General features: G+C 49.0%; 1 protein-coding gene across 3 annotated transcripts in view; it reads left to right on the top strand.

Moving 5' to 3' along the window:
- The window catches only part of DHX30 (DExH-box helicase 30), a 30670-nt gene extending 13614 nt beyond the window's left edge, over window positions 1-17056 (top strand). For 2 of the 3 annotated variants that reach the window (XM_036737994.1, XM_036737993.1), the window contains exons 5-22: window positions 4367-4497; window positions 5451-5561; window positions 6665-6966; window positions 7709-7829; window positions 9411-9560; window positions 10748-10900; window positions 11389-12219; window positions 12553-12628; window positions 12945-13049; window positions 13413-13588; window positions 14408-14614; window positions 14738-14819; window positions 15001-15194; window positions 15402-15561; window positions 15818-15975; window positions 16194-16297; window positions 16401-16540; window positions 16720-17056. In XM_036737994.1, the coding sequence (XP_036593889.1) occupies window positions 4367-4497; window positions 5451-5561; window positions 6665-6966; window positions 7709-7829; window positions 9411-9560; window positions 10748-10900; window positions 11389-12219; window positions 12553-12628; window positions 12945-13049; window positions 13413-13588; window positions 14408-14614; window positions 14738-14819; window positions 15001-15194; window positions 15402-15561; window positions 15818-15975; window positions 16194-16297; window positions 16401-16540; window positions 16720-16973 (3455 nt within the window). In that variant the 3' untranslated portion in view covers window positions 16974-17056. Of the gene's footprint in view, window positions 1-1794; window positions 2100-4366; window positions 4498-5450; window positions 5562-6664; window positions 6967-7708; window positions 7830-9410; window positions 9561-10747; window positions 10901-11388; window positions 12220-12552; window positions 12629-12944; window positions 13050-13412; window positions 13589-14407; window positions 14615-14737; window positions 14820-15000; window positions 15195-15401; window positions 15562-15817; window positions 15976-16193; window positions 16298-16400; window positions 16541-16719 lie in introns of those variants that run through there. The other variant, XM_036737995.1, reaches the window with a different exon arrangement.
- Window positions 17057-19060: the final 2004 nt, after the last annotated feature.

The raw sequence follows: 19060 nt of genomic DNA, 5'->3' as shown, positions 1-19060 counted from the left end.
CTTGCTCACGAATGTGCCAGTCTTCCAGAATTTTCCCTTCTTGTATGCGGAAGGGCCAATACTCTTCAGGAACATTGGGGGAGCAGCCCTAGACGAGGGTGAATAAGACATCCTGGAAAAGCTTCTTGCTAGAAGAAGCTTTGGTCTGGGACCCCTGGAGCCTTGGGATCATTAGCATCTTGTCTCTCTGAGCTCAATTTCTTTACTGTCTTGCCCTACCAGTGGCAGTCACGAATTTCCCTTCCACCCTCTTTGGGCTTCTTAAATCTTAGATCTTCTGCAGAGGTCCCTGGACCCCTAAGGAGTCTTGAAAGCTTTCATGGGATTTGTGATCTTGGATGGGGGAAAAATTATATCTTTATTTTCATGAACTGCTAACTGAAATTTAGCATTTCTCAAAATTATGAATATAAAAATATTATTCTGATAAGGGGTCCATAGGTTTCACCACATAGATTTCAAGGATTCTATAAACTTGGATGGGGGAAAACATTACATCTTTATTTTCACTAACTTCTGGTGGCAATTTAGCATTTCCTTCCATTCTGAATTTTTTAAAAAATCTTACATTATGAAGACTTCATAGTTTTCAGCAGATTGCAGAAGGGGTCAATGACATTAAAAAATGTTAAGAATCCTTGTTTTAGAATAACTCTTTCATTTTACCGATGAGGAAACAGGTTAAGAGAGCTTGTCCCAAGTTGTAAAGCTAGTTGGTGGCAAAGCTAGGCCTATAACCCAAGGTTCCTAAGGGTAGTGAGGTGGGGAGCTTTTTTCACTTGAGAACCTTGCCCCTCCAGTGATAATGACTGGAGTGTCATCTCTTAGAGAAAATGAGTGGTGGAGGGCCCGTTCCTTGCCCCATCCCACGGTTCTGGTGAAGACAACTGAAGGAAGGTGATAGTGGGGCAATGGTGACACCGTGCTCAGGGTCCGTCTGAAGAGGAGCTACCAGCTACCTCTTCAGACCACTCCTCTAATGCCTAAAAAACCTTCTCCTGTCTCGCCTCCTGATTCCGCGTTTTAAGCCTTCAGAGGAGACTGGACCCCACAACTTGCCGCCTGACTTTGTGTAGTTCGACCTTTTAGGAAGGTGTGCTGGGGACGAAGGTAGGCTGCCCCGTTTGCCGTTTTGGGGGTGGGGGCTTCATCCAGAGTTTGAGCACTGTGTCATAAAACCTTATTCTTTTCTAGACTTCCCCTAAGTCCAGAGAGAAAGTCTTGGGGTAGTGCCCCTGTAGTGGAACGTAACTCTAGGAGGCAGGGATCGGCTGGGTTTTCCAGCAGAAGGTAAACAGCACTCCCCTCCCCATTCCGTTCAGGTGTGTTTTGAGGGGAGAGGGGAGTTTACGGTTCCCCGATCCGCGCTGTGTAACGGGGAGGCCGACCCGACTCTGGAATTGGCGGCTCCTCTATTCTCCCCCTCAATCAGACCTCACTCAATTCTCAGGAGGAGGGCTTTGTGTCCTCGCCGCTCCCCCTCCCCAGCCCCGCGGGGGGAGGGGCCCGGCCGGACGGCACGTGGAGGGTGTTTACTGGAGCCTCTGGTTCCGGGCTCTAGCCCTCCCGACGACGCCCGAGAGCTGGACCTAAAGCTCAGAAGGCCCGGTCCTTAACTGCCCCCTGGCGACCGGAGCTCCCGCCCCTCCCAAACCAGGCTCCGCCCGGAAAGAGGAGCGCCGGGCTGTCTGTGCTCCCGGCTGTTCCACTGCTTCGAGCGACAGCCCCGGGGCCTCCAGGCCTGCGGGGCCTCGCGCCCGCTCGCGCCGCCCACTCGCTTCCCATCCTTGCGCGTGCGTGTGCCGCGGCGGGGCGGGGAGGCGGCGCGGGCCCTCGCGCAGGGGTGAGTGGGACGGAAATGGCGGTCGCCAAGCGGCTCATGGTTCTAGTGACCGGGGTATCCCAGCGGCTGCAGCCGCTGCCGCCCCCCCCACCCCGGCGTCAGGGACAGTCGCGAGGCCTTTCGTCAGGCTGCCCCCGCGCCTGCTCCGACAGCGCCAAGGAACTCGACGAGATCGAGGCGGCGGCGGCCGAACAGCAGCCGCCCCCGGCCCCCAGCGGGCCCCGGCCCGGGGCCGGGAACGGGAGCATGGTGAACGGTGAGGAGGAGGAGGAGCGGGGCCGATGGCCTGGGCCCAGAACGCAGGGAGCGGCGAGGCCGGAGGCCGGGAGGGGGCAGGGTGGGCATCGACCGGTGAGGAGAGGCGGGAGGAGGCTGGCAGCCTAACGGCGAAAGGGGCTCCCCCGGCTGGGCTGGAGCAGGGCGACCTGAGGACCGGTCTGGGAAGAAAAGGGTCCCGCGAGCCAGTTCACCAGCACATACTGAGCGCTTTCTGTTTGCCGGTAGAGTCTAGGTTATATGTTCAAAGAAGTGAGGGCAGTGGGGAAGGGGCGACCTAATGACCCGCAAGGTCTCCTGAGGAGGCCGAGAGGGGAGTGGGTTGTAATGGGGATGGGGGCCAGGGGCCGAAGAAGAGCCGAAAAGACCCAGGCCGAGGTGTTGGACTCCCGGGTGCCCTTGCCTGGAGACGTGTGAGAGACCAGTTCTCATTGTAAATAGATGTTGGGCTTGCCCGGTACTTGAGTATGGATTAGGCGCTGGAACTGAGGGTGGGAGGTAGAGCCCCAGGCTGGGGCGGGGAGTGCGCCCGGAGTTGTTGGGCTAGCGCGGAGACTGCACCCCCTGCCGCTCCATGAAACTAAGCAGTGATATGGCTGGGGAGGATGAGAGGGCAGAGGGTGGCATCTGGGACACCCAGGACACCCGCACATTCTGTCCAGCTGAGGAGGGCAAGGCCGATGCTGCCTGTTCTCAGGAGCAGAGCCGGGAGAACCCGGCCTTACTTCTGCTGCCAGCTGTACTGAGTAGATGTGGGTTTCTGTGCTATCTACCCCAGAGGGCAGGAACCTTGAATTCTGTATTTCTCTTGGTACCTAACTCAGTGAACACAGTAGGTGCTCAGTAAATACTTTTGAAAAAACTAAGGCCCTCACACAAAAGGTTTCCTTGAGAACTGGTTCACATTAAAGGTCTCAGAGACATTGGTCTTAAAAACTAAGGAGACTTTAGCTCACCTGCTTCCTGATGCCATCCTCCATCTTAGTGGTACCTCGACAGAATGGCACTATGGGAGTTCCCCGAGACTGCCCTCTTTATCACCTGCTAGCTGTCAGCCGAGAACAACTTTTGGTATAATCAGACTGTAGTTCTGACTCTTATTGAGTGCACATAAGCACCTCCCCCCCCAAACTAATCTAAGGGTGAAAATCAAAGGAATAAGGTTACTCTTCTGGTAGCTGAGACACCATGCCAGTTCCGCCCTCTGTAGGCCCATTGCCCATCTGTCAACAGTAAGGCTATCTAGCTGGCCTCTGGGTGTCTGCTTCCAGAGAGTTATTTCTCATTTGGGTGGGATATGCAGTGTAGGATAGTGGAAAAAGAAATGGAGTCGGAAGAAGTCGGAAGCCCAGGGTTCTAACCTTTCGTTAATTAGCCATATGACTTTGGGCAAGTAATTTAATCTCAAGGGCCTCCATTTTCTCATCTGTGAGTGTTGGATTAGATAAAGTACAAGATCCCTTCTAGCTCTCAATTTGGGGATTACGGTTCAGACCTAAAATCTGGCATTCCTAAAGGCAACGCAGTGTAGTAAAAAGAGTACTGGCTTTAGAATTAAAGGACCTGGATTCAAATCCTGCCTTTAGTGATCTTGGGCATGTCATTTTACTTCCTCCGAGTCTCAAGGGGTTAGACTAGATGACCTCTGAGGTCTCTCCTGGCTCTAAATTTGTGATCTGAAGGACTTATCACTGTACTCTTTAGTTGTGTGACTTTGAGCGAATCCTTCTCTTGTCTCTGTTGGTTTCCAATAACCTGTGCTTAGAGAATCTCAGCTAAGGGGCCTCTGCATTGCCCTTGTTTTCTCTCTCTCTTTTTTTATGAGTGCCTTCTCTTCCCCTCTCACAATTTATTTTAATTATTAACAGGAAATTTGATAAGCTCAGTTTTACTCAAGAACCCTGGTCTACCCCTCTCTATAGAATTTAGAAGCAGAGCATTTCCTATTTTAGGAAGTACTGATGGCATGTGAGAGAGGAATAAGGTTACCCTTCCTTAGGGACTTAGTCATATGGAGTGTGGAGAAGAGTGGAGGGTTGATCTCCCCTATAATGTCAAGAACTGGTCCTCTTTTTTTTTTTAAGGGTCCAAGTTATCCATGTCTCTTTAATTCAATATAGCATCTTAACCCCAACATCCCTCTTATTTGCCCTGGCTCTAGGATCTAGCAGAAGACTACTCTGCACACAGTAAGCCATGGGGGTTGCTAAAAACAAGTGTAATATTTTCTGTTTTGTGTCTTCTTAGCTTCTAGGGATTTGTTGAAAGAATTCCCACAGCCCAAAAATCTTCTCAACAGTGTGATCGGAAGAGCCCTTGGCATCTCTCACGCAAAAGACAAACTGGTCTACGTCCACACAAATGGGCCAAAGAAAAAGGTAACTGCTTTCAATGAATAGCAGAGAATTCTTCTGTTGGTTGAGAATTGAGGGAATGTAGGGAAGCAATTGATTATAGAATGAAAAAAATGACTGAAGAAGTTAGACCAGAAAATGTGGAAACGCGGTAAATTTTGAATTTTCAAAGACCCATTCTAATTCATCCTGCAGTGTTTGGACAAAAGTTGTCTTGAGTGAGCAGGCTACATTGGTGTGAGTAGGAGAGAGAAGAGAAATAGCGGGAAGACTTAGAACTTTGTGTTTGTACTAGAATCAAGTCATTACTCCAGATTGCTAATTCTTGTCATGCTTTCCTTTAAATGCCCTTTCCTCTAGATTCAGAAAAATTATTAGTGTTATATGGAAGGAGTATTTCACATATATTCCTCCGTTTTCCCCAGTACTCTCCCTCCAACAACAAAAACATCTGACTCTTGTACTAGGCTAACTTTTCTTTAGGTCCTGAGTTAATTTAATAATGTGCCTTATGTGCAGCATTTTATCTGTCTAAGTATTTTGGTGTACATTGGTTTTTTTGATCTCTGTGGCAGTTGTGAAGATGCTTAAGTTATGTTTTTCTCATATTGTAGTTAAGGAAACCGTGAGAGGGAAAATGTTCCTTTATGAGCCTAGAATTAGAATCAGTTCATGTCAGTGCCAATTCATGGAGGTCTTAGTCCCATTTAGAAAGGGGAAGCTGGAATGACTGTCCCTTACAATCTACCTTAGGCTTTCCAGACTTTTAATCCATTGTCAGGCATCATTGTCACATTACTCAAAATGATAGTCTCAGTCCCCAGAAGTGGTCGTTTCTGCCTTTTTGGAGGTGACTGAAATTCCAGCCTGTATGTGTGAGTTGACTGATAATTCTCACAGACCTTAAAGGTTGGCCAGGAGCTGGAGAAAAAAACAGAAAGAGGCCAGAGTCCCAAGCCTTTATGATCTCTCCACAGAAAGTCACACTGCACATAAAGTGGCCGAAGAGCGTTGAGGTGGAAGGTTATGGGAGTAAGAAGATTGATGCCGAGAGGCAGGCTGCAGCCGCTGCATGCCAGCTTTTTAAGGTGATGGATTCTTCCTCTTGTATCTCCAGGAATCCCTGTTTCCTTGATGCTCCTCACTTACTTGCTTTTCCTGCTGGGCTCAGCTTCTCCTAACTTTTTTTTTCCTGAGAGCTCATGCTCTGCAAGGCACCCTTATAGCACTCAGTAAATGTCAGTGACTGTTATGAGAAGTTGGGCTTTGATCATCTAGTATTCTCAAACCCTGTTCACCTCAGAGGTTAAATCCCGTCCTCGCAGTCCTTTGTTGGTCATTGTGGGTGATGGGTTTAGAGATGGAAGGGATCTCGAGACCATTTAGTCCAATTCAGTAAACACATATAAAGTACCCACTCAGTGCTGACTACTCTGCTGGTTGTGATACAAATAAGAAAAAGAAAGAAAATCCCTACTTGCCCTCAAGGAGATTACAGTCTAGCAGGGGAAGACCACATGCAAAAGGAAGCTGGAAAAGAGTGAGGTGACCCCAAGAGATACCTAGCATAGGGTCATCTTGTTCTGTCAGATTGAAACCAAGCACAGCTGTAGATAAGAGAATAGAAAGACCTGCAGAGTCCAAGGTCTTCCCTCTGTAAAGCAAGGCTTTGGGTGGATTTGAGTGCTCCACCCTCGAGCGCTTCAATCAGAGGAGAGAGGAGGCTGAGAGTTGAGAAGTTGTTGAGTATATCCTAGGTTGGCATAAACAGCATGTTGATTTCTGGTGGTCACTTTGTCCTGGGAGAGGAATCTGGTTCCATGAGTTGAAACCAAGCAGAGCTGCACATGGAGAGCAAAGTGAGTGATTTCAAGCCTCTCATTTGGAATGATGTGGAAAATGTGAGACCCAGTAAGGTTAAGTGACATGCCCAATATCACATAACTGCTAAGCACCAGAGAAGGGATTCAAACCCGAGGTGTTTTTTTTTTGTTGTTTTTTTTTGTTTGTTTGTTTGTTTGTTTTTTGATCCAGAGTCAGCACTTATTTCTACTACATCTTGGAGATGTTGTGACCTATAGCTGAGCTCAGGCTGGGATACGCTGCCGTGGGGGAAAGTCCATGTCTATTTTCCTAGAGGAACCTGGATCATCTAAAAGATACCCCTACCTGGGTGCTTTCCTCCTTACAGGGCTGGGGCCTTCTGGGACCCCGAAATGAACTCTTTGATGCAGCTAAATACCGAGTGCTGGCTGACAGATTTGGCTCTCCGGCTGACAGCTGGTGGCGGCCAGAACCTACTATGCCACCCAACTCCTGGAGGCAGCTGAACCCTGAGAGCATCCGGCCAATGGGGCCCAGCAGTCTATCCCGCTCTATGGGCCGAGAGGAAGAGGATGAGGAAGAAGAAGAGCTAGAGGAAGGGACAATTGATGTTACCGACTTCCTGTCTATGGCCCAACAGGAGTCTCACACTCCACTCAGGGACACAAGGTATAGTCCTAATGGGGAAGTACAGGGAGAACTGATCATCAGTACTTGGGGGCAGGATAGGGGGTGTTTTAAGCAGGATTCTCCACAGGTGTGTTTGATTTCTACTCACTCCCTGCTTCCAGGAGACTTTCTATGAAATTGATAGGATCCCTGCTAGTTGTGGCTTTGATTGAATCCCAGATGTCTCCTCATTGCCTAGATTGTACCTTAATTACTCGTTAGTGTTACTTTTTGTCTTAGGGGAAACAGCTGGCTAGGTCTTGAACTGTGTGACTGGTTTTTTGCTAAATAATAGCAACAGAGATTCCCTCTTGAAAAACCAGAGATGATAGTGGCCCAACCTACTTCAATCCAGAGATGCCCCTGCTGCAGAACTCTGTCCTGTTTCTAGACTTTGGTGGCCATTATACAAGGCACAAAAGGAGAACATCCACGGGGTTGCAGAGTGTTCTTTCCCTAAAATGCTTTCAAACAGTATTTTAGAGTCCTTGCCTTTCTAGAAAGTACCCTCATTTTCCTCAGGGGAAGCTGAAGCAGCACTTGTAATATTTTGTGCACAGACACGGTCAGTGTTCATAGGGAACCATCTGAGTGAAGTTCAGAATTGAGGCATTTCTAGCTCCAATCCCATTTCTGGTACTCACCCTGTCACCCACTCCCAAATCACTCCATCATCCTAGTGCCCTAGATTGTAGCACTAGGGGTGGAGACTGTTCTTCACCTAGACTCTTGGGTATCCCAGAGGGGGCTCCTTTGAGATGACAGACGACGACAGTGCTGTCCGAGCACTTACCCAGTTCCCGCTTCCCAAGAACCTTCTGGCCAAGGTGATCCAGATTGCAACCTCGTCCTCCACCGCCAAGGTAAGTGGAGATTACCTGCACTCTAAGGGGAGGAGATCATTAAGTGACTAATTAAGTGACTGATTAAGAAATCTGGAAACATGAGCAAAACTTTGATATTAGTATGTAGAAGGATCTGTGTGTAGAGAGTGGGATGGAAAAGAGGAATCTTCAAAACTGTCTGATTTCTCCTATGTAGATGTAGTGAGAGACTTCATTCAATACTTAATATAACCATGATATGCAGTGTTGTGCTTAGCGCTTGGGGGAAATAAAAATATAAACACAGGCCTTCTTCCTTCATAGAATTCACAGTTTATTAGTAAGATATGACTAACACAGTCAGTCACAAGAAGTACAAGTTGTATGTGAGTTTTGAGGAGAGAAAGATCATTTTCAACTGGGTAAGACTGAGGAAGCTTCTTGAAGGAAGCAGTTAAACTAGGTCTTGAAGGATTGGATTTCAGAAATAGGGAAGGGGGATAGGTGATAATCTGGCAAGGGGTATTGGGTGTCATGAAGAGAGGCCTAGCGGATGAGAAGCATAGAGCGTGTTTCTGGACCGTGATTACCCCGGTTTGGCTGAAAGGGGGAATAGTGTTAGATGAGGCTGGGAAATTTGTACAGAATCAGATTGTGGATTGGATCAGATGCCAAATTAAGACGGTCAAAGCAAAAAAGCGATATGACCAGGACTGTCTGTAAGAAACATGGCAACTATGTCTGTGCTGGGCAGGTTGCCAGGAATGACTCCAAAGTCTGTGCCCAGCGTTAGGTTTGTGTCCTATCTCTTATCTTCAAGTCCGTAAGATCCTAGCAAGGGAGACCAAAGCAGAAATATGGGAGTTTGCCATGTAGGTGAAGAACTTCCCTGAGGAGAAAATGGTATAGGATGGAGGGAGGAGATGAGATAGAGGAGATTCCTACATGAATTTGGAAGGGTATATTCGAAAATCTCTTAAGGTCCTTTCTAGTTAAAAGATTGGGGGGATGAATAGGTTTAATCAAGCTTAATGTGGATAAGATCTAGGACTGGAGAGGTTGGCATGCAGGAGCCTGGAAAACTGTCTGCCCCAAGGGGTGCTCTCCTTCTGTGGGTCCTCTCAGTTAAACATGATGGTGCCCCAGGGATGGCAGTAGTGCCTGGCCTTACACCCAAGGAAAAAGCTTCAGTATCTTTTGTCATGTAGTTCCGTTGTCTGATACCTCCCCTCCCATTTCCCACACCATGCCTGGGGGGAGCTTAAGAAAGGTCAGTTGCAATTTTTGGTGTTCTTTCAAGTATCCTTGCCCTGCCATGGAAAGTAAAATCTTTGGAAGTCCAGGGTATGCTTTCCTTGGGGTGATATTTGTGCTCCTCTTCAGCTAGAAGATCTGAGCTGATAGTTCAGAATCACCAGCTTGCCTTGTAGCTCTTCTGTTGGATCCAAGGGTCCATCTGAGAAGCAACTTTGTTTTATCTTTTATTACCATTATTGATATGTGGGGGTCTTTTGGAAGAAGGGGTCACTCCACATTCCCTGTAGCACCACCTAATATCCATTGACACGGATCTCCTCTCAAACAGTTTCTTAATAAACCATTTTCCTTATATTCTTTCAGAACCTCATGCAATTCCACACTGTGGGTACCAAGACAAAGCTCTCCACTCTTACCCTGCTCTGGCCATGTCCCATGACCTTTGTTGCCAAGGGGCGCCGCAAAGCAGAGGCGGAAAATAAAGCAGCTGCCTTGGCTTGCAAGAAGTTGAAGGTGAGCCCAGACAAATGAGATTGAGACTCAAGGGATGTGAGGGTGCCAAGAGGCCTCTGGCCTGGAGGTGACTCTGGAAGTGCTGGTCTGTCATAGCTATCAGGCTCAGTCCATTTGTTGTCTTTACTAATTAATTGCACGCATATTTTAACTTTTCCCCATCCCTGATGTCTAAGGGAAGAGTCTTTAATGGTCAAGACTTCATATATTGCTTGACATTAAGACCCATCCAGACCTTCTCTTTTGCTTTCCCCTTTTTCTCATTTATTCATTGAACAGGACTCAGTTGTGCTACCTAGGTGCTATGAGAGAGACATAAAAGTATAATGGAACCATTTTGCCTTCAGGGAGCATATGGTTGTTTAGTTGTCCAGATGAGACTTAAACACTTGGGCCAGGTTTTAAGTGATTTAACACAGACTGGTTCACTGAGCTGCAGTGATTGGAGCACGTTCATAAAGCTATTATAGGGTTTGAGCTGAATGGGAAAGAAGGAAAGAAGAAAGAAAGAAGAAGGAGGTGGGGAGGTGCTGCTTAGGGACCCTCAGTCTGCTTTGGGGTTATCACAGACAAGCAGTAGGAGATGAGTTTGGATAGGTAAAGGGAGGAAGCTGCTATGTGGAAGGACTAGAATGTCCAACTAACATAGCCAAAGGAGCCACCTCCCTTCACAGAACCTATCCAGAGGAATGCTGAGTTCTGCTCCGAGAGAGTGGTTCTGTTCAAAATGCTTAGGACCATCTGGTCACAGATTTTAAGGTAGAAAGGACCCCCCCCCCTCCCCCGCCCCATTTTACTGATGAGTAAACTGAGGTCCAGAGATTGTTCTCTGAGAAGACAGTGTTCTGTGTCTATTCCGGATACCTGAGGCAGCTTGAGAGGCAGTGTGGTACAATGGAAAGAGCCCTGCATTGGGCATTGGAGGACCTGAGTTTGAATCCTGGCTCCGCTCCTGGCTGTCCCTTGGGTAACAGCGAGTCACCTGACCTCTGGATTTCAGTATTCATCTGTAAAATGAGGGGAACAGCTGAGATGACTTTTAAGGTCCCTTTCAGCTGTATATCATGTGACTTGTGAGAGGAAGATTCCTCTTCCCCACCTCCTTTCCACTGCGTCATAGGAATCTCTTTCCTTGGAATGTGCCTGGGCCTGCCTTCTTAAGGGCCTGACTTGTATCTCCTCTGTAGAGCCTGGGCCTAGTGGATAGGAACAATGAACCACTGACTCACGCCATGTACAACCTGGCCTCTCTGCGAGAGCTAGGCGAAACACAGCGTCGACCCTGCACCATCCAGGTGCCAGAGCCTATCCTGCGAAAGATGGAGAACTACCTGAACCATGTAAGTAGGGCAGCAGTGGGGGTGGGCACAGACAGGGACTTAGGAGCCAAAGTCCCAACAATATCTCCTGCATAGGTCAGCAGGTTTGGCTTGGGAATGATTTCATCCCTAGGTCAGCTGCATGGCTCCACCTGGTGCTGTCCTAGACATCTGTGATGTTTTGTTCCATCCTTTCCTTTTTCCACACCAGACTTCAAAACCTGGTGGTATCCTATGTCTTTGTGGTATTATCTGCCTCTGGTTTCCCTTCTCCACACCCGAATTCAACACTCCCCACCCCCAAGTTTGACCCTTTAAATTCCAGCTGCCTAGAATTGAGTTGGTCCTTCTTAAGGTTCCTGCAGTGGTAGGAGGGCTGGGTGAGCCCTGCAGTCAGCTCTGTGTAACTGGGGATTCCAGGGCACCAGGGCACTCTGGGCCTTACCCCTCTTGAGGCTGTAGAGCTGGAGTAAATGAACACCCCTCACTGTGTTGCTGGCCCTCTCCAGTACCCCGTGGAAAATCCTTGGATCTCCCCGGAGCCTAGGCTGCAGAATGAGGATCCCTTGCACTTAAGCAAGGACACAGGGCCCCTGAGTGACCCTATCACAGGGAAGCCTTACATTCCTCTGTCGGAGGGAGAGGAGCTACGGCTAAGCCAGGGGCTGTTGGAGTTGTGGCGGCGGCGTGGGCCTTCCTGGCAGGAGACTCACCAACTACCTGTGGATCCACACCGGGACACCATCCTGTCAGCGATCGAACAGCACCCTGTGGTTGTGATCTCAGGGGACACGGGCTGTGGCAAGACAACACGGATACCACAGCTGCTGCTGGAACGTTACGTGACAGAGGGCCGAGGGGCCCGGTGCAATGTGATCATCACTCAACCCCGCCGTATCTCAGCTGTGTCTGTGGCCCAACGTGTTAGTCATGAACTGGGACCCTCTCTGCGGCGGAATGTGGGATTCCAGGTGCGGCTGGAGAGTAAGCCCCCGGCCCGAGGTGGAGCCCTGCTCTTCTGCACTGTGGGCATCCTCCTTCGGAAGTTGCAGAGCAACCCCAGTCTCGAGGGTGTGAGCCATGTCATCGTAGATGAGGTACACGAACGAGACGTCAACACGGACTTTCTGCTCATCCTGCTGAAGGGGCTGCAGCGGTTGAACCCAGCTCTGCGGCTTGTGTTAATGAGTGCCACGGGTGACAATGAGCGCTTTGCTCGATACTTTGGTGGCTGCCCAGTCATCAAGGTGCCTGGCTTCATGTACCCAGTGAAGGAGCACTACCTGGAGGACATCTTGGCCAAGTTGGGCAAGCACCAGCACCGGCACCGGCATCACGAGGTAAGGGGAATAGATGGCAATGGCCGGGGCTTCTTGTCCACCCTTGTTGCTTCTCTTGCCTCCCAGCCGCCTTACAGAGTTGACTCTGGTTTTTTCCCTCTGTCTGTAATGGGTATGCTTGTTCTCTTCCTGGCATTCCCTAGTCTTAACCCATTCTTGGGGTACCCATGAACCCTTGACCCTGAGGTTCCCCCATCAGCCGGTCAGCCCAGTTGCATTGGCCTGGAGTGCTGTATAACCTTGGAGAGGGTCCTGGGGTATTGTTCACTTCAGGTGCCTGAACCTAGGCCACTGTCTCCAACTCTTCTTGTTCCCCTTTACCCCTGGCCGTAGTCTGAGGATGAGTGCGCTCTGGATTTGGACCTCATGACTGATCTGGTTTTGCATATTGATGCCCGGGGAGACCCAGGTAAGTGCCTTTTTGGCCTAGGATTCCTAGAGCAGGTTTTCCTCAATCAGATTCAGGCTGCTAGGGCAAGGGGCCTTGGGCATGCATGAAGAAGAACCTTTGTATGAATGGAGTTGGGAAGAATGGGGGTAGAGTGAATGCTGAGCACTGTCCCATTCAGCTTAATCCTACCCTAAGCCTCAGATTTCCTGTGATCTTGACCAGGAATAAATAGGTGGGAATTCTTTGGGGACACTCTGTTATCTGTCCTAGGTTCCCCCCCCCCCCATCCCATTCAGGGCCCCCAAGTGATCAGGTTGCTGGGGCTGGTTTTCAGGTGGGATTCTGTGTTTCCTGCCTGGCTGGCAGGAGATCAAAGGAGTACAGCAACGCCTGCAGGAGGCCTTGGGCTCCTATGAAAGCAAGTACCTGATCTTGCCAGGTGAGCTGGGCTTGGGAGCAGGGGAGAGGAAAGGGGACCTACACCCTGGTCCAGGCCTCTTGGTTGTGGGGGAGGCCTGGGAAGCAGCTCCATCTAGAGGTAACAGTGGGTACTGGCTTGACTATGTTCCCATTTGGCAAAGAGTCAGTTACAAGCCCAGAGCTAAGTGGAGGAGGGAAGAGAACAAAAGCTGACTGTGAACTTGGAGAGAGACAGCTCTATAGGTTTCCTGCCCCATGGGAGAGTCTTGTGTCCTGGGGAATGCTCTGCTCCCTGCTATTCCTGTGAAAGTGTTATTGGTGGGGCTTGACTGTGCGTGCGCGCTTGCGTGCTATTTCCCCCTACCCCCCACGCCCCAAACAGTGCACTCCAACATCCCCATGATGGACCAGAAGGCAATTTTCCAGCAGCCCCCGACAGGGGTGCGCAAGATTGTCTTGGCCACCAACATTGCTGAAACTTCCATCACGGTCAACGACATAGTACATGTGGTGGACAGTGGCCTGCACAAGGAGGAGCGCTATGACCTTAAGACCAAGGTATTTCCTCCAGATGCCCACAGTTCTCTTGCTATTTCCCAGCTCTGCCGCTTGCCTGTAGCTTTAGCTATGAGGCTTCAGGAAAAGCCCCAGTAGTGTGCATGGAAGAAGGACTGGAAATAGAGCCAGAAGACCTAGCTTTAGCCTGACTCTAACATTAAACTGGCTTGAGAAGATAGATAAGATCTCACACTTCTGTAATGCTTCAGATTTTACAAAGTGCTTTCCTCATGAGGATCCTGTTATCTAAGCCATTTTATAGCTTACAAGTTTGAGGCCCTAAGAGGTTAAATGACTAATCATCTGCAAGCATAAGAAGCAGGATTTTAACCCAGGTTTCCTGAATCCAAGTCTAGCCTGCTTTATGTTATACCATACCGCCTCCTAGGCTTCTGTTTCTGCATCTGCCTAATGTATGGGGCCATTGAGGATTATATTAGATAATGGGTGAATAAGCCCTTTGAAAAGCATAGAACTATAAACAAACAAGAAATGGGGATGGATGGCAGCTTAGGGGAGGTGGCCCCTTAAGCTGAAGGAATCAGATGTTGAGGGAACTACTTTGGCTTAGCCTAGACCATAAAGTATTATATTTCCTTTTCCTGTTGTTCATTATATCGAGTCCTAAAGATAAACTGGAGATTGTGATGCTAGGAGACAAGACTTCATAATCTAATGATCCAGAGCATAGTGTTAGGGCAGTAATTTTCCCTTCAGTCCCAGAATTCAGCATATTTTCTAGTGGGCAGTTTGAAGTGCTGCCTGGAAAACAAGGAGCCATATTTCACTAACCTCGTATCTTCATCATCCTCTTGACAGGTGTCCTGCCTAGAAACAGTGTGGGTGTCAAGGGCAAATGTGATCCAGCGCCGAGGAAGGGCTGGGCGGTGCCAATCAGGCTTCGCCTACCACCTGTTTCCTCGGAGTAGGCTGGAGAAGATGGCACCTTTTCAGGTTCCCGAAATTCTGCGCACCCCACTGGAGAACCTGGTGTTGCAAGCGAAGATCCATATGCCTGAGAAGACGGTAGGGCTCTGAAGGGTAAGGGTGCGAAGGGAGCCAAGGAGGGCTTTGGATGTGTGTGCCTCCCTTGGATTGTGGGGTGGCAGGGCTGAGAGCCTCATCGTGCATGTGGGCCTTCCATTGCAGGCAGTCGAATTCCTCTCCAAGGCTGTGGATAGCCCTGACATCAAGGCCGTAGATGAGGCTGTGATCCTGCTGCAGGAGATCGGTTAGTGGTGCTTTGGTTCCTGGACAGGATAGCCCCTTGGGCTGCTGGGAGAATAGGCTTCAGTTTCCCTGTGTGAGATGCAACTATGACTGCCTGGTGGGCTGGCATTATTAAGATTAGGGCCTTCTATTCCATGGGCATTTGGGGGGGGGGGGTTGCTCTGATAGAAGGAATGTTGCAGGTGTGCTGGACCAGCGGGAATTCCTGACTACGCTGGGTCAGCGCCTTGCTCATATCTCCACGGACCCGAGGCTTGCCAAGGCCATTGTCCTGGCAGCCATCTTCCGCTGCCTACATCCTCTGCTAGTTGTTGTCTCCTGCCTCACCCGAGACCCCTTCAGCAGTAGCTTGCAGAACCGTGCTGAGGTGGACAAGGTCAGACTCTTACGCTGTTGCTCTGCTTTCCAAACCCTGTTATGGCAAATCTTTATCCAAGGCCTTTTTTTAGGAGTTTCACTCTATATTCAGTTCTTTGGGGTGGTCCAACCAGACCCTACATATTCGAATAGCACAATGCCTGGCACATAGTAGGCTCATAATAAAGTTACTTGACTGATTCCTCTCTGCATTTCTTCTTCTTAGGTGAAGGCACTATTGAGCCATGATAGTGGGAGTGACCACCTGGCATTTGTCCGGGCTGTGGCTGGCTGGGAGGAGGTGCTTCGTTGGCAGGATCGTAGTTCTCGAGAGAACTATCTGGAGGAGAACCTACTTTATGCTCCCAGCCTGCGTTTTATCCATGGTGAGCACCCCATTTCACTTTCTTTCATCTCCCTCCACACCCCCACACCCCCCCCCTTAATGAGTTTCAGCACAGGCCCCTTCCCCTGCTCCTTTAGTTCTTTATCCTATTTCCATTAGTTGTCCTTAGCCTGTAAGAGGCCTCACCCATCCTGTTTTGTCCCACCCACAAGTACACACCCAGGCTATATAGGGCTTCCTAAGTGATGGCTGGGACCACTCAGACTCTTCTCCTGCATCCAATTTTCTTTTCTCAGGCCTCATCAAGCAGTTCTCAGAGAACATTTATGAGGCCTTCCTGGTGGGAAAACCATCAGACTGCACCCTGCCCTCAGCCCAGTGCAACCAGTACAGTGAAGAGGAGGAGCTGGTGAAAGGGGTGCTTATGGCTGGACTTTACCCCAACCTCATTCAGGTACAGGACCTGGGTATGCATGGTGGTCCTATCAGGACTCACCTCGTAGGGGGAAGGGGAAGTGGAGAACAAGGTATAGCTTGACTCATGGATTCCATATGGGCAAGAACATTTTTTCAGGCCCCTTAGCAGGATGACGGTACCTGCCCTGTCAGGCGTCTTGGCTCCCCAGTGCACATGCCTATTTTTATTCCATCCATCTTCTTTGTGCCTCACAGGTGAGGCAGGGCAAGGTGACCCGGCAGGGAAAGTTCAAGCCCAATAGTGTCACCTACCGGACCAAAGCCGGCAATATCCTGCTGCATAAGTCAACCATTAACAGGTGCGCAGAGCCGTGAAGGCCATAGGGATTTAAACTTGAGGTGGGAGGAGGAGAGGATTCCAGGGAAAGTTATTAATATTGACCCTGTTTTTTCTCCCCACAGGGAGGCTACTCGGCTACGTAGCCGTTGGCTGACATATTTCATGGCTGTTAAGTCCAATGGCAGTGTCTTTGTGCGAGACTCGTCCCAGGTCCACCCCCTGGCTGTGCTGCTGCTGACCGATGGAGACGTCCATATCAGAGGTGCGTACCTGGTTCCCTTGGGCCCATTTCTCTTCCTTTGAGGAACAGATGATCTGTTCTTCTCTTAATCTAAATTCTCTTCTAGTCCCCTGGTGGGCTAGGCTTTTTCCTCATTCTTGGTTCCAGCCAAGTACTAGCCATTGTGACTTCTAATTCTTCCCCCATTCCCTCAACCCCAGATGATGGGCGCCGTGCCACCATCTCCCTGAGTGACAGTGATCTCCTACGGCTAGAGGGTGACTCGCACACTGTTCGGCTGCTACGGGAGCTTCGCCGGGCCCTAGGCCGAATGGTGGAGCGGAGCCTCCGCTGTGAGTTGCCCGCCCTGCCGCCAGATGTGCAGCAGGAGCACAGCCAGTTGCTGGCCTTGCTCGTGGAGCTGCTGCGTGGGCCTTGTGGTAGCTTCGATGTTCGTAAAACCGCTGATGACTGAGCCCCCTCCCCATTCCCCGTCCCTGGGGCTGTGTACAGAGCGCAAATGTTTATTTAAATAAAGTTCTATTTATCCCTTGTGAATGCATTGTATCCTTTTACCTTTGGTGCTTGATTCTGTCCCAAAAGCAAGTGGCTATTTAGAAAATGACAGGGCTCTTGAGGGTGTAAAGATTTCTAACCTCAGCTCCTTTCCCTGTTGTTTCTGGAGCAATTTTCCTCCCTAAACCATTGGTGGGATGGGGATTCTCCTTCTTGGGCATAGGGAAAATTAATCCTCCCCTTCAGGTACCTCTCTTTGCTAGGGTAAGAAGGCCCAGTCTAAAAATTTCTTCACTTGCATGGTATGGGACAAACCCAGAAGCTACCAGGTCATGCTACACGCAAAAGACCCAAGTTCTGCCATGTACTGGCTATGTGACCCTGGGCAAGTCAACCTAAAAATCTAGTCTCCACCTACAAATGTTATGAATCACAGACTTTTAAAATTGCAAAGGGATATGTTATGAAACTGCTTTTTCTAAATTAAGAGTGGTATGAATATTTTAATTTTCTCATTCAGCTGCATCTTCCATAGACGTTTCTGGATTTTTTTTCTCAGTTAATTCGTTAAGCACGCAGTGTCTACCTTGAAGAATTTAAATATTTTATTTAAGAAATTTTTGTTCTTCATGGGGTGGTAATATATGCCCAAAAGCAAGCAAAAAAAAAAAAAAACGTAACATTTGAAGGGCCAAGTGATTCTAGGCTTAAGTGTATTTTAGCCATGTGAAGGACTAAGAGAGCTGGGCCAAGTGTTAGTTCAGATTCTGAGACAAGGGATCCTTGATGGGGAAACTCGGGCTGAACATCAAAGGTATCAGCATGCATAAATGCCAGGACACCGAAGTGGGGAACAGTCCAAATATCTTCAAAAACAAAACCAGAAAGGAGCATTTGGGCTTAAATGTCAGGCTAAAGAATTTTATCCTTCACACTCAGGGTTGGGAAAGTGCACACCTCACAGTCTCGTACAGAGCAAGAGCTATCAAAGTGGTATATATGTTAACGTGTGTGATGGGTTTTGCTTTGTAGTGAGAACTGGCTTAGTATTGTTAAGGAAGGCAAGGGCTTTTGTAAATTACAAAGCACTACCAAACTTAGGCTTCTTATTTTGTGTAGTGTAGCAGAGCTGGTCCTTGAGATGATTTAATCCAACCCTTTTATTTTAATAGATATGGAAACTGAGGGCAAGAGGTTGTCTCTAGTCCACTGCCACAAAGGAGCCAGAATAACTGACTAGAAATGCAGTGGGGTTCCCCACCCCCCCACACACTGTTGTGCTCATGTTTTTCCCATTTCTTCTCAGACCATCTAGATCCAACCGCTCTGAGCTGCTCTGCTCATCCCAAGCCGCAGAAGTGGCCTTGGTTGCCTTAGCTTTTAAAGGGCAGGGAGAAGAAGGTGGGGAAGGGTTTCTCTTGGTTCCTGATTGAGGGCTCCAAACTCCCCAGGAGAATGGAGATGGGATAACTTCAGAGTGGTTCTGGAAATGAGACCAAACATTCCCAGATCCCATTCTCTTTCTAGTGACAGGATGCATAACTCCAGGAAGGCCTTCAATCATTCGCCACTGTTTCTTCAACACCCTACTGATCCACATTTATTGCTGACCCCAGCTAGGAGAGGCTCTACCCTAAGAGAAACACCATGCTATTCCATGGACACAAAGTCCCCCACTCTGTTTTGGGAAACAAGCTCCTACATCAAGGTGGGGAGGGAGAAGTACAGTAAGAGCTTGACACAAGATCTTGTGCTATGGGCTAGATTTGGGGTTGAAGGAGGGAGAGAAACGGGAATTAGAAGGTGGATCCCAACAGCTATATGCACTTGGGAGTTACCGTTTTCTTGCCAAGCTTTATCTCTTTCATATTTCACAATGAATGAGAAAAGAAGACAGGATCCCCTTTAATAGATCAGGAAGGTAAGGGTTCATAGAAGTGAAATGGATTCTTCAAGTGACTCCTATAAGGACCCAAAAAGGAGGGGCAGGGCACCCTCATTCTACAATAAACAACCTCTGGGGAGAAACCAAGTTGTTTGGGAGCA

The sequence above is a fragment of the Trichosurus vulpecula genome, chromosome 9, assembly GCF_011100635.1.
Source record: "Trichosurus vulpecula isolate mTriVul1 chromosome 9, mTriVul1.pri, whole genome shotgun sequence".
Lineage (NCBI taxonomy): Eukaryota > Metazoa > Chordata > Mammalia > Diprotodontia > Phalangeridae > Trichosurus > Trichosurus vulpecula.
The sequence above is the reverse complement of the archived record's forward strand: the minus strand, read 5'-3'. Positions and strand labels throughout refer to the sequence as shown.